General features: G+C 38.4%; 1 protein-coding gene across 1 annotated transcript; it reads left to right on the forward strand.

Moving 5' to 3' along the window:
- The first annotated feature begins 1,137 nt into the window (after positions 1 to 1,137).
- LOC147858908 (uncharacterized) lies at positions 1,138 to 10,030 on the forward strand. The gene is made up of 6 exons (XM_087325323.1): positions 1,138 to 1,252; positions 1,696 to 1,873; positions 3,871 to 4,204; positions 7,221 to 7,289; positions 9,456 to 9,528; positions 9,602 to 10,030. The coding sequence occupies exons 2-6, from the start codon at positions 1,771 to 1,773 to the stop codon at positions 9,755 to 9,757; spliced, it is 735 nt and encodes a 244-aa protein (XP_087181449.1). The 5' UTR covers positions 1,138 to 1,252; positions 1,696 to 1,770; the 3' UTR covers positions 9,758 to 10,030.
- Positions 10,031 to 15,176: the final 5,146 nt, after the last annotated feature.

Here is a 15,176-nt window from a genome sequence, read left to right on the forward strand (position 1 = left end):
CTTCCGGCAGCACCTCCCACCTACTCCTTTCTTTCTAAGCGTTTACGAACAGGCATTGGCATCTGTTCGCCGGCCTTTTCGGTTGTAATCGCCTTCGTGCTTCTTGTTGTTTGTCTATGTTAATATATATATACATACCTTCGTGTCTCTCTGTGTCGGTTTCCCGCTCGCGTCTTTGTGTCGAAGGGCCGCGTCCCTGTGGATCTACGCTCGCATGTGGTGGGTCCCTTCCCTTCTCCTTTGTCTCTTGCTCTTCGGTACAAGACCCCCGAGGCCCCGCCTCATTCCACGCATCCGTGAGGAATACCTCGACAACGTTATCGTGTGTTGGAATTTGCTCTAAAACTTATGCACTTTGTGATAGAGTGCATATCTCCAAGTGCCATGACTTGCACTCTCATAGAAGTTACACATCCTCCTACTTACTCGAAAACTTATGCATTCGTGGCAAGGTGCGTATCTTTGAGTGCCATCCCTTGCACTCTCACAAGACGTTGATCTCATCTTTAAAACACATGACATATTTTGATCATATCTTAAAGTTGTGAAAAATTTGGGCAATGAGACAACTGTCTCTCACAGAACTGTAGGGGTATTTTGGTAAATAAGATAACGCAAGGGGGGTATTTTGACAATTCACCCTAATATATGCAATGTTAAGTTTCAAGCAGGAAAAGAAAAAGGCCAAGAATTTGGGATGATGGTTTCTTTTCATGGTGAATCGGCTATGAGATTGGTCTGCATACATTGGTTGTTGGTTGTAGATTCCACTTATGGAGAAGGAATTTGGGCAATGGATTGTAGGGGTATTTTGGTAAATAAAAATCGGCTATGAGATTGGTCTGCATACATTGGTTGTAGATTCTACTTATGGAGAAGGAATTTGGGCAATGAATTGTAGGGGTATTTTGGTAAATAAAAATCGGCTATGAGATTGGCCTGCATACATTGGTTGCAGATTCTACTTATGGAGAATGAATTTGGGCAATTATTTGTAGGGGTATTTTGGTAAATAAGAAAAAGCAGGGGGGGCTATTTTGACAATTCACCCTAATATATGCAATGTTAAGTCTCAAGCAGGAGAAGAAAAAGGCCAAGAATTTGGGATGATGGTTTCTTTTCATGGTGAATCGGTTATGAGATTGGCCTGCATACCTTGATTGCAGCTTCTACTTCCAGAGCACTTCAGGAGAATGAATATATGGTGGTATAGGAGAGGGCATCCCCAAGATTGTCCGTTAATGGAAACACGGTAAACTGTTATTCTTGAAATATTTTCATCGATCATGAGATGGACACAAACCCCCCCCCCCCCCCCCCATCTTGCATCAAAATCCATTCATATGATCATGATTCATGCTTTCAAATAGAGGAAATCATTTTGCTTATATGATATATAATCTTACCGCCAGTATGGTTTTCTTTCACCTGAGTCATTCATGGGCGATTTGCTATATACTACAAAGGAACAATGATGAATCCAATCGAATCAAATCATTCAAACAAATCCATTGGTTTAGAATTTTACTGACAGTATGGTTTTCTTTTACCTGAGTCATTCATGGGCGATTTGCTATATATGTACTACAAAGGGCTTAAGATGAATCGAATCAAATCATTCAATGAAATCCATTGGTTAATAACCATTATTTATATAATGGCAATGTGTATGTGTGTCTGTGTCTGTTTTTGTAGGGAAGTGATGATGGAGATAATGGTGGACAACAGTTAGAAAGAAGGAAAGAAGGAAAGAGAAAGAGAGATTAAGGGATGGAATTCAAGTGTTGCACCTCAGCCTTGAGAACTACTCTTTTCAGCAATCCTCCTCCTCATCCCTCTGTGTGTGTCTCCTTCTGGAACTCACAAATAATAAGTAAGCACCCTATACCTTACCCTCTTTGTGTTTTTTTTGGTTTTCTTGTCAGGTTCCTGTTACACTGCCCTTTTGCATGCCTGTCAATCTAGTGCTTTCCACCTTGTCACTGTCTGCCTCTTCCCTTTTCTATAAAAACCACATATACTCATGTTTCCCTGACATAGGTCCTTGCTCTTCTCTTCCTTCCATAGTGCTCTTAGGTACAAGATCATGTGTGACTAACCTTATTGACAATCTCCAGACTCATGTCTTCAAATATTACATTTTTGCACCCAATCCTAGCCATCACTTGTATTGGATGATGTCATGACTCATGTAGTCCAACCTTGAAATACAAATTATGACAAAATATTTGGGCTGTAACAATAGAGAATAAAAGTTGTGCCAGGTAGGAGTTAGGCTGCTAACTTTCACGACTGGAATGTCTACTGTCATTGGTCATTTTGCATTTTGTGAAGTTTAGGAGAAGATGTTCAAACTTCCATTCTGTCTTTTACAAATGCCTCATGAGGTTTTATCCCTTTTGTTAGCATCCAAATGTGAATAGATATTTCCCCTCAAGGCTTGAACCAACATTAGAAGAAGCCAGACAATGAATATATGGATAATGTACTCCAAGTTTCGTCATTTCCGTGAACATTATGATTGCATTCAAATATATGTTATTAGGCTCTTGCTAAAAAAAGATAATTCAATGAAATAAATACCCCTATTGTTTCATGAAATTCTAAGAATACCCCTCATTGTTTTCGAAACTCTTCTCGAGTGAGAAGGGACTTTATGAGGACAAGTTAATCCTATAATGGTCATCTCCATAGCCAACTATTGTTTTTGTTATTGCTGCTAGTAAGGTCAACGGTATTGATATGTTTCAAGCAAATGTATGCATAGTCGACCATAATTAAGCATGGTCAAGCCTTTGCATGACGTTGACATGATCTAATGGCTCAATGACTCTGGCTCACTGCATCAAAGATGTTTTGCTTTCTGAACTCACCACCCTGTCAAGAAAAATCAGAATGACCGGTTATACTGGCACTTGATCACATGATGGAAGTAAAGATGATTCTCAAGACTTTCATCAATGCTCTAGAGAACCAAATCAACCCCTCAAAAGCACTCGCTACTGAGTTGGTAGTGGAAATGAATTCAACATTAAACATGCGAGCCTGCACTGTAATTACTGATGTCATCACTAAGTAACGACTTGATAGTTGGAAAACATCCCCTGGTGAACGAGCTCATCCTTTGGTGGCAATTGCAAACATGAAAGCGAAGTACTCAAGAAAATGCAAGAACTCGACAAAATTACATGGAAAATTAAGTGTTTTACTGTAGTCATCAAGCTATTATACAAGAGTTGTAGTTTTGGTTATTTTTCCCTTCTTCTTGTACCCCTATTCATCTCATGATATTAGGATAGCGATTTGATAGTTGGAAAACATCCCCTGGTGAACGAGCTCATCCCTTGGTGGCAACTGCAAACATGAAAGCGAAGTACTCAAGAAAATGCAAGAACTCGACAAAATTACATGGAAAATAAATGTTTTTCTGTAGACACCAAGCTATTATACAAGAGTTGTAGTTTTGGTTATTTTTCCCTTCTTCTTGTACCCCTATTCATCTCATGATATTAGGATAGCGGTTACATAGTTCATGTTCTCTTTGGCCCCTAAGTTTCTACATGTTTAGTTTGGTCCCATGGATTTAGTCTATCTCTTTCTCCAATAATCCTCAAATGTAGGGAGATAGATCCCATAGAATAAGTCAAGCCTGTCTCGCCATGGAGCAACAAGAAAATCTGGATAATCTATCTATTTTGCAGTTCATTCAGTGGTTTCCTGGGAGAATTATGGGAATTTTGAAAAATGACCTCAATTTTCGAAAATATTAAAAATATAGAAGGCGTCTTTTGGGAATTTTGTGCAACATGAGGTCTATTTTAATAATTTTTAGGCTTAAAAGAACTTACTAGCATGAAACCTACATGACAGGTGGGTTGAATTTACAAGAAAGGGAAGACTTAAAGAAGGTGATTGACAAGATAGGTTTACTCTCTGCAAAGGCCCAATATTTACGTAGGCCAGTTACAGATTATGAGCGGTTAAAACTTTATGGAAGCACACAGCGCCTCTATATTTGCACATCGTTGCCCTCATCATCTTCATCTTCTTCCTCATTCTCATCATCAATGTCACCTTTTGTAGTTGTGAAAGGGATTTTAAAAGTAGGGGTGAAGAATCTCTTTATAGCAAGGCCCAATGGATGCATGCACGAGATGTCACCACTTTGTGTGCTCGATTTCTACATCCATCATGCTTATCAAAGGTGAAATTTACTCTTCACGACAATCTAATTATGTTTTAAAAAACTGTAACTACAAAATATTAGGGAAGTATAAAAAAAGGTGCACATTCTATAAGGACTGCATATCAGTCTACCCTCATAATTATAGATGATACTAGCCAAGATTTTGCCCCTCACCGTTCACTTAACTTGCTATGAAATTTAGGGATGAATAGTTTTATTAACTCCAACAATACTAAAGGGCACCGTAAAATAAGTAAACAATTGCGGAAAATTTAACTGAGGGGCATAATATGTTGATATTATTGAAGCTGATGTACACGTATGACAACACTGATGTGTGCAATAGGCCTTGGGAATCATTTTAATACATGTATGAAGAATTATAGAGGTTAAGGTTAATATATAATTCAAGGAGCCTTACTTGCGTTTAGGGTATGCACATCCATGGGGACATTCAGTTTGTATTGGATGGTTGGGAGGCTAATCATGTCATATTCACTGTTGCATACAATATGGGAGAGTCAGAGTGGCCCCTCTAATGATAAAGCCATATAATAATTCGGGCCTCAATCATTATCCCCTTCATGTACTATGTATGACATACATGGTTCAATTTAAATACCGCTGGGTGAAATACAACTCTTTCACATGGAGTGGTGAATTAATAGTTGGTTATCGAGGATAGAACTGTTGGTATATTGTGATTGTGATGTGTAAACAAACACACTTAGGATAGTGAGGGCGTTTTACCTCTTTAGGAGTTTTTAACCCCAAAAGTATAACCCTTATGGTTAAGGCACCCTGGTACTGTCTTTTTGAAAAAAGTATACTTTCCTAAATTTGGTATATTGTGATTGTCACGTGTAAACAAACACACTTAGGATAGCAAGGGCGTTTTACCTCTTTAGGGGTTTTGTAACCCCAAAAGTATAACTCTTATGGTTAGTTCTCTTCCTTTCTGAAAACGATATATACTCTTCTATTTTCAGCCGTTTTCTACCACCTGTGAGTTTCTCTAGTGACATAATTTAACAGTTGGTATTAGAGCAGGTCTTCTTTAGGTGATCATAAGCATTCTTTTGTTTTTCTTATTTAGAGATTATGCAACATTCTGTGTTACATCAAAACAATGCAACCGGTTCAATCCAGTGACAAGTCTGGATGCAGTCAATTCTACTACTGAGCTACTCATCTTGTCATCTGGTACAAGTATAGCAGCACTCCATTGTATATTTCTGACCCTCTCTTGAAACATAGTGTTTTTCGAATCAAGTTACTTGATCACTTGGTCACTTGCAGTGGCTGAGAACAATGATGTATTCCGGATGCTGGTTGTTGAGGATTAATTGGATGCATCAAACTATCAATTTTGGGTTTATATGATGGGCATGTATTGGTTGTGAAAGGCTTTTGGAATATTATGTAGGGCATTGAAATATGTTCTCCAACACCTCCAAATATAATTAAAACAGGTGATATAGGTAGTGTTGAAGATGACAATCTTCAACTTCCTGGTCTTGCTGCAGTTCCTATTGCACATATTTCGTAACCGATTTGTTAGGATGGCAGAGATGCAGAAGAACATGCATTGATAGGTTGTCCATTGATCATGCTATTATTTCTCACATTTGCTCATGCAGAAGCGCACAAAAAGCTAGGGATATTCTTACCACATTGTATCAACCAAGAAATGAGGCTCATGTTTCTTGACTTTAGAAAGCTTTTCCTATTGCACATATTTGCAAAGAAGATTTGCTGGGATGGCAGAGATGCACAAGCACATGAATTGATAGTGTTGTCTATCAAACATGCATATTTGCTGATGCAAAAGTGCAAGAAATGCTTGGGATACTCGTACCACATTATGTCAAGCAAGAAATGAAGCTCGTGCTGCTTACATTTCGAAACAGTTAGGGAGCTACTTTTGATACTGATTTCTACCAGCATGCTTTGGACGCTTAATTTATTTATGTTTAAATAGACCTGATATTCAATTTTCTGTCTCTCAGATGAGTAAATTTGTGCACATCCCATCTTACCCATTGGAAAACAGTTAAGAGGACCTTTCGTTATTTGAAAGGTACTCATTATCTTGGTTGTTTTATCCCCAGGGGGAACATTACCGCTAGATTTACATGCTTTCTCTGACTCAGATCAGGCTGGTTGCTATGACAATTGTGTGTCCACCAGTGGTTTTGCTTCATGATTGGGGTCGCCCATTCTTATCTTGGTTGAACAAGCAGCCTACTGTGGCCACTTCAGTTGTGAGGCTTATGTAGTTTAGCTTAACAGCTACTGTCTTTTGGCTGATTTGGGTGTACAGTCCTGCTATCACCATCTTTACTGACAATCAGAGTGCATTGGCAGTTGTGAGGAACTGTGTTCCATGATTGCGCAAAACACATTGATGTGCACTATTGTTATGTTAGGGAAAAACGCTGCTGGAGAAATGAGTTTGGCTTATGTGCCCACACAGAATAATGTTGTCGACCTTTTGACAATGGCTCCACCCATGGAGAAGTTTGAAGCTTTTCACAAACCTTTGGGATTACTACCTTTCATGGATTAATTTCACTCCAGATAGCTTGGCACTTTCTATATATGAGTGCCAGCTCCATGTTCACGGCATCACTCTCATAGGCCATTTTAGCCTCTTAAAAGACGTTAATATATCTTTCTTTCTTTCTTTCTCAGGGGGGTATTTGTTGAAATATTATGATGGTGATGTGTGAATTTTTTTGGATAGCTAGGCTTGTTCACCTCTTTTGGAGTTTTTATCCTAGCCCAAAAGTATAACTCTTACAGTTCGGAACTGAGGTGATCTTTGATCTTCCTTTTTAAAAATCAATTAATACCCTCTTATTTTGAGCCATTTCTGCCGCATGTGGGCTTCAGCGATAGAATCCAACAATAACTATCATCTGACAAAAAAATCCATGGTTTCTTTCATTTGCATTCGAGTTGAGAAGGCACATTGTGTATAAGCAATTTTGCGACATTCTCATAGACCTACATAATTCATTGTATTGTATAGGAATGGACTTGGTCGATTTCTATTTGAATGGATGCTAACACAAGAAAAACTCGGTGCTCATCAAATGGGGTAAGGGTTCATCCACAATCTATTACATTCACAAACATCTTTATCTTATTCTGAAATAAATGGTTTATTTGTAACATAAGTCAATTGTGTTTATTTCCTGGAACTATTACATTCTGTGCTATGAGTAATGATCATAAAAATCACATTTAGATAGAGGAACAATATTCTCCAAAAATGTCCTTCAAATATTGTCTTTTGCATTCAGTTGCCACAGTAAGTTACTGGTTCTCATATTAAAATTCCTTTGTTTTCACTATCATTTTTGTAACCAACAAAGTTTTATTTAACACATTTTTCCTTTCATAAAATATTTTGTGACAATTATCCCTTCCATATAACATCTATGAGCATTCTCAGTTGTAGTTGTTGTCACTTAAATAATAATGTCTAATATCCTTCAATTTGTTTTAGAAGTTACTTCTGCTAACATTGTTAAACAATAACAGTACCACTCTCATAAGTAAACAGAACATACAAAAAACAAGCTTATCGTTGTTAGTAGTGCATTATATTAAATATGGCTAAACCTCAAAGTGTGGTGAAAACCACAGTATATATAACATCTGAGGGTAGAAACATTAGAAAAAGGCATGAACATGTTGCTCAATGTCTTGGGAGACATAACAAACATAAAGGGGTTTCCACATTGAAAACCTGAATAGCTACTGTGGATCTAAAGCATTTTTTCTGGAATTCCTCCATTGTTATTAATTCATTTTTTTCACCAACAATGACTTTCTGTAGGCCAAAACCCATTACAAATTATACCAAGCCATGGTCTGGGGTTCAATTCCCACACACACTCTTTAGCTCCTAGATTTATACAATGCAACAAGAAATTGGAAACAAATCTGAGCCCTGAAGCCATGTTTCATTACTTAATTGAGAGATATGGGTATGATTTAAATAAGATGTTTAATCTCCGTGCAATGGGAATCTGATGCATCCCAAGGTCGTTTGTGACATCATACATTGATATTGCCATGGTCTTTATATATTTATGTTTTATGACTTTATAGAGAGTCAAGTTTTATGTACTAAGAGATTCACCTTCTTGATGACTTTAAACAACATTCTTTTAGTTTTCAACTCAAAATTTTATGTCTGAGATTAATGCATAAAATAGCAACCATTTGCATCTGGGAGTCTAATGACCCAAATAATGAGACGAAGAATGCAAGAAAGAGAATATATGTCCTTACCCCCCAATCTTCTCATTATTATATCACATTCTGTGTATAATCTAGTAATACGTTGACCCCATAGCATAACTTGCATACAAAATTGTGTTGCCTAGAGCTTACATGCATTGTAACCAAAATCCATCAAAGCCAAAAAACTTTCCCATTTGCCTTGTCTTTAGCAACCTGAGTGTATTCAATAACCATCAGTTTACTTGTAAGTTATTGAATGAAAATTAATTTAGAAAACATGATTGTCTGAAAATGTTTGGTAAGTCTTGTATCTCAGTCAGGTGCTATAAATTCCAATGAATGATGTTTACAAGATTTTTACCTAGATTCTAACATACGATCCTTGCTGAAACTACATCCAAACAAGTAGTCTCTTAGTACTTGAGTGATAGTAACCGTTTTGATGATAACCTTGAGCGCGATTTCACTACATGATCGTCACAGCCAAATACCCACTATGTCATGTCTTTATTATAGAATTCAAAATCTTTTGCTTCCTTATTATGGGCCAGGAGATTTCTTTGCATCTCATTGCCTTACACCATCTCCTTGATGCTGTAAGTCACTTTCATAAGTCACATAATAGACAGTTTACTTTTATTTTAGAGCTCAATGTGCTCTTCACTTTTGTACTTCTGCTTATGTCTATAATTTGGCATTGGCAATTCTCCTTGATGAATTTTGATGAATAACAACTTCCATTGTTTGGCATTTTCCGTTTGTTTAGTCATGTAAGGCCTGACATGGAGAGGGTAAGAGTATAGTTCTGATGTCATTGCCTCAATTGAAGTTACATCAAAATTTATTGGCACATATACTTTTATTAGGTGCATTAAAGTCTCTTTGTATTGTTAACGCATCATAACGAACTTGTAAACCCCTATTCTTAAGTTGTTGAGTGAATTGAAATGATTTTTGGGAAATTATATTATGTCATATGTCCAGTCTTACGATTATCTAAATTTTATTGCAGTTATGATAAACCCTCTAATAAACTTCTCTGCTTTTTGGAGAAACACTATGGATTGAAGAAATATTTTCCTCAGGTAAGGACTTATGTTGATCTCAAAATTATAAAGCTACATATAATTCGTATGAACTCTTAGTTTGAAACTATAGGCAAATCAATTTGTAGTCTATGATAAGTACTTTGAGGATCCCCCAATGAACAAGTCATGTAGTGATGATATTGAATGTACAAGCAACCCAAACACACATAAGCTTCATGGAAGAACAATTTGGAGAACTCAAGTGAGATCAAATTGCCTTCGATAACTACTTTGGGGATCCCCCAATTAATAATGAGTCACGAAGTGATGGCATTCGATGTACAAGCAACACAAACACCCATAAGCTTAATGGGAGAACGGGAGGGAGATGAAGTTGCTACTAGTGCCAAGCTAAATAAAGAGGAGCTAAAAAAATATTTATTGTCGTGATGTATGCAACATTACCTTTTGTGATGTTTCAAAAATATTTACCATATTGTGTTATGCTAAATGTTGTCTCTCATATTAGAGGCAAATTTTTTGTGTACAATGTACCATTGTAGATATGATAACACCATGTAGAATGGACAATTTGTAGAAAAGTGTTCGATATTTATCCAAGATATTGCATGCTAGAATATAATATGAAAGCATTGTGTTTATTCATCATTGTACAAGTATCCCCCAAATTGAAACGGAATTGTACAAGCAACTAATACAAACTCATGGTGTCACGTTAAAGCTTTCGTGCATTGAAACCATAAGTAAGGTTATGGACTTGTGTTTTAGGTAATAGTTTGATATTGCATTCACTAACTACATTCTTCATATTTTTAGTTTGATGCTCTTGGACAAATGACTTCTCACACCCCATAGTTAACTCAGAATGATAGTGTTGCCATGCTCAATTGGTGCCCTAGAACCACAACATTTTTGGAGACCACTTGATCAAGATGATGACGTGTCTTTGCCATTGCTAAATATCCAACTCCAACTTGCTCACAATCATGCATCATTGAGGGCATTCAACTTTTCATTGCAAGTCTCGGTGGGACACTTTAGTTTGATGCTTCATGTGTAATTGGGCTAACGCATGTAAATGTGTTGTCTTAGCATGCTAGCACCTGTATAATGCACCTCATTTAGAGGTGAGAGGAATTGAAGTTAACAAAGAGGATTTTTATCGTATAAGAATGAATTTTCACTACACTTGTCACCTTCTTTGAGCTCTATTCAATTTCCATTGTACTATTTGATTTTCTTTGTGTCAAAAAACCTTGATGTCTCCAGCCTAATGAATTGGTATTCCAATAAGCTAACTACTCCGCATTCCTCCTCTTCACCACCAAACATTGTTTATACACTTTTGAAATCCCCCTCTTGACATTTGGGTGAACTCAAGAAATGACGGTGTATGGGGGGGGTGTACATGGGAGGTCTTTTGAGAGTGAAGGAGTGGAAATAGTTCTTATGGATTGACACTTGACTTGGGGGAAACAATATGAGGAAGGTGGACTCTACTAAAGTGCTAACTACTTCCATTTGTTTGGTAGTTTGTTGAGATGCTACATCAAAAGGATCTGAAGGGCTCATAAGACATGGAAGAGAGGGAAGTTGGAAAACTAGAAGATAGTGAGGACATGACTTTGATATATATATATATATATATATAAATGGTATGTATAAATGCTTACCAGCTATCACAATCATGTTTCTTCTCAATTTTTGAAGGTGCTTCTTCACAATGCTATATTGGATGGATGGGTGGATTATCAAAGGGTTGAAACAAATCACTTTTCGAATGCATATGCTTTTGGCACCGGTTTCTCAAGCCATCTAGAGTGTCTTAATGGACCAAGATGTTGGCATAAAAGGCCGACTCTTTCCAAATTGTATCCAAGTGTGAACACGTTCTTAAGTTTGGGCTATAATCCCAATTGTAACATTGTAAATAGAGAGAGAGAGGTCAAGAGTTACAGAAGAGAATAATATAAGTCTACGTTAGAGCTTCAATTGAGCTTCTTGTTCATCTTGCTTAGATCTTTCTATGCTGTTTGCTGTACACATCTTATTGTAGGCCCTCATCATCCATTGCTCACCATCATATCCACAACAATTGGTATTAGAGGGAGCTTGTTGTTCGGCGGCAACGAATAACAGAAAGCTATGAAAAGAAGCCTAACAGTTGAAAGAAAAAGACTAAGCCAACAACATCTACTTCCAAAACACTGGCGACACATTCCAACACTAGTGTGGAAATCCAAAAGTTTGACAAAAAGAACTTTGCCTTGTGGAAGGAAATGATGCAAGATGTGCTGATAAATCGACGACAAATAAAAGCCATACGACATAGTGCTCGACATGCTTCAATGTCAACCAAGGAGTGGAGATCCATGAACGAAATTGCCAAATCCACTATTAGAATGCACTTGGCTGAAAGCGTTTATTGTAGCCTGGCAAAGGAGACATTTGCATTCTCTTTGTGGGAGAACCTTTAGGCTGTGTTTGAGAAAAAGTCCTCATTGAAGCTCATACGGATTTGATACCTATTCAACATGAAGATGAGAGAGATGGATTCGGCGACCTCCCACATCAACACCTTCAACCGGGTGTTGTCTGAGCTCTCCTCCCAAGGGATTAACTTCGAAGAAGCTGTTAAAGCCCTTGCCCACCTTTCATGCTTGATGGCAAGTTGGGAGGTATTCTGCCCGACATTCCCCAACAACTATCCAACTCAATTTGGATGAAACAATCAGACAAGTTCTCATTGAGGATATTCGGAAATCGATGGGCCTCACCATCGATATCCGATGGTGAGGCCCGCCACTCGACCGAGCCAGCCGGGAGAGTCGCCCAAAGCATTAGGATGTGTAGCTTCCTTTAACATAATCCGTAGCCCCGAGCATCCAATTGTCCTCGAATTGCCATGGTTTGAGCTACATAACCCAAGAATCGATTCGAGGAGGTGAGAAATTGGGTGCCCTTGAACGGAAAACATAGTTACTAAGGATCGTGTTGGGAATTCAGTCCCTCCGGATGGGATCTGGATACCGGATCGAATGGATCCGGAAGGTATCTAGATGGATCCGGTATGAACATATTTGTAAATATGTTTCTGATGTGCCTGTCATGGAAATATTTGTAAATATTTGGAAATATTTGTAAATAGTCCTAAAGTCATATACGTATAAATATGACTTAGGGCAATCACTTTGTGTAGGAGAGTTGTTGGTTGTTGTCATTATTATTGTATAGAGTGTAGAGAGATAGAGAGAGAGATACAGAAAGTATTTTTTGTTATAACCGTTGGTTGGCGAAGGTATAGAGCTCGAGGTTGTTGCCTCTAAGTCTCTCATTGTAACCTTTTTCTTCTCATAGTGACAGTTGGAGTTTGTGGGCTCCCGTGGTTTTTTCCCTATTAGGGTTTTCCACGTAAACATCTAGTGTTGTCTCATACTGTGTAAGTGCATTAATTGTATTACTATTTTTTGCTTTCTTCCATTAAGTGATTGAGACTTGGTTGTGGTCGAGCACTATTCCGCACAAACTGGTATCGGAGCAAAGGTTCTAAAACTTGAAGAAAATGGAAGAGTCATTCGGAAGCATGTTCAAGCTCACCGACTCCAACTACCCAGTGTGGAAGTCAAAGATGAAGGACATGCTCATGGTCAAAGATCTCTGGTTGCCGGTATAGTTCGGGGATAAGAAACCGGACAAGATCGATGTCATGACGTGGGAGGTGATGCACATGAAGACGACGACTTACATCCGGTGCTTCATCGACATGAGCCTGTACAACAACTTTAATGAAGAAAGCAAGGCTCATGTGCTCTGGGAGAAAATCAGCACCATGCTGGAGAGTAAAAACGCTGTAAATTGGGTTTTGGTATTCCGGAAGTTAGTGAGACTCCGGTACCAAGACGGATCCAGCATGGCGGAGCACATGAATGGATTCCAAGGGCTCATAAATCAAACAACCTCACTTGAAGTACCTCTAGTCAATGAGGTACTTGCGTTGCTCCTACTCGGTTCCCTCTTGAATAGTTGGGAGACGCTAGTTGTCACTTTGGGCAACACCGGGCCGGAAGGAAAACAATTGTCCTAGTAAGGGTAAAATCAAGCTTGTTGGATGAAGAAGCTCGACGGAAGGACCGGGAGTCCAAAACCGATCCGAAGGCCTTGGTTATGGAAGACGACCATAACCGGGGAAGAGGCCGGAATTGGAGTCCCTCGAACTGGAACAAATTGGGGACGAGGTCGAAGTCAAGGGGGAGGCCCACTTGCTTTTATTGTGGAAAGCCAGGTTCCAGAAGAATTGTCGACACTTCAGGAAGGAGAAAGGAACTGACAGTGCCGAATCGAAGAAGGGTTCGGACCGGAGTTTGGATCGGAAAGGAACGTTGGCGATCGCGACAAGTGAAGAAGAACTGATGCTAATCACTGAGGAGAGTCAGCTGCATCTTGTTAGCGATGAAACGACCTGGGTGGTCGACTTCGGAGCGTCGTTCCATCTGACTCCCGACTGGAAGTGCTTCTCATCATACAAAGCCGGAAATCACGGGTCTTTTCGCAAGGGAAATGAAGGTGCATGCCGAATTGTTGACATAGGAGACGTTGTCGTGATGTTTCTAACACATAATGTGAAACCACCCTCGAATAGAAGTAAAATAGTAGTTCAAATAAACTAGTATTGTGAAGTCAACTTTATTGGTAGAAAAATTACTTTTTCATTTTCCAAAGATAATTCATTATAAATAAACGGTCAAAGGATTGAACCTTACAATAAACAATGATGAATATTAAATTAGAGGCGGGTTTCAAAAGTAGACAAAAGTAGAGAAAAAGATGGAGAGAAAAAAAAACACGCGTGGATATGAGGAGCACAGTCGAGAAAAAAGCTCATAATTTCTTCGTCAGATGTCCAAATTAGAAAAGAAAAGATGCATAAGAAAGCTTTCCAAGATTATCTTGCATGTGAAATTTGGGGCTAGAAAACAGAAATAGTGAGGAAAAGAAAAGTCGACTCATATAGACAAGCTTTTTTTTAAGGGGAAAAAGGCAAGCAATCCTAAACCTATAAATAAGAGCCTATTCTAGTGAAGAAGGGGGGGAGGGAGAAGGAACACGGAAGCTCTACTCGATTGGAAAGTGGAAGAAGAAGGATCAACAACATCGAGAGACATCATCAACAAAGAAACTCCTTCTATACTCCACTCTCTTCTTTCCTCCACCTCTCTTCCCCCATTCATTTATAAACAATCCTTCATATTCGCATCCAACCCATTGTAACATGATTCTTATATTATAAAAGAATCTATTATATTGATATAAACTAATGTTTTCTTTCGTCTACTTGTCTTATGTGTAAATCTTGATTGTGCTTATTTGTTATCGTCATTTGTGCTTATTTTGTTTGTGTGTCTTGTGACAAGGGAGCATTTCGGGCTTGCCCATGCACCTCTCCTTTCACAAAGGCATTCAAACCTACATGTCTTACATGTTATCGTCGTTTGTGCTTATTTTCTTGTGTGTCTTGTGACAAGGGAGCGTTTCAGGCTTGTCCATGCACCTCTCCTTTCACAAAGGCATTCAAACTTACGTGTCTTGCGTGTTAGTGTAAAACTTGCTTGTGTGTTCGTGCAACTTGTGGCAAGGGAGTGTTCGGGCTTGCCCATGCACCTCTCCTTTTACAAAGGAGTTCGAAA

Source organism: Azolla caroliniana, unplaced genomic scaffold (genome assembly GCF_043228905.1).
Source record: "Azolla caroliniana isolate FFs.n. ecotype wild unplaced genomic scaffold, voAzoCaro1.0.p SCAF_10, whole genome shotgun sequence".
Lineage (NCBI taxonomy): Eukaryota > Viridiplantae > Streptophyta > Polypodiopsida > Salviniales > Salviniaceae > Azolla > Azolla caroliniana.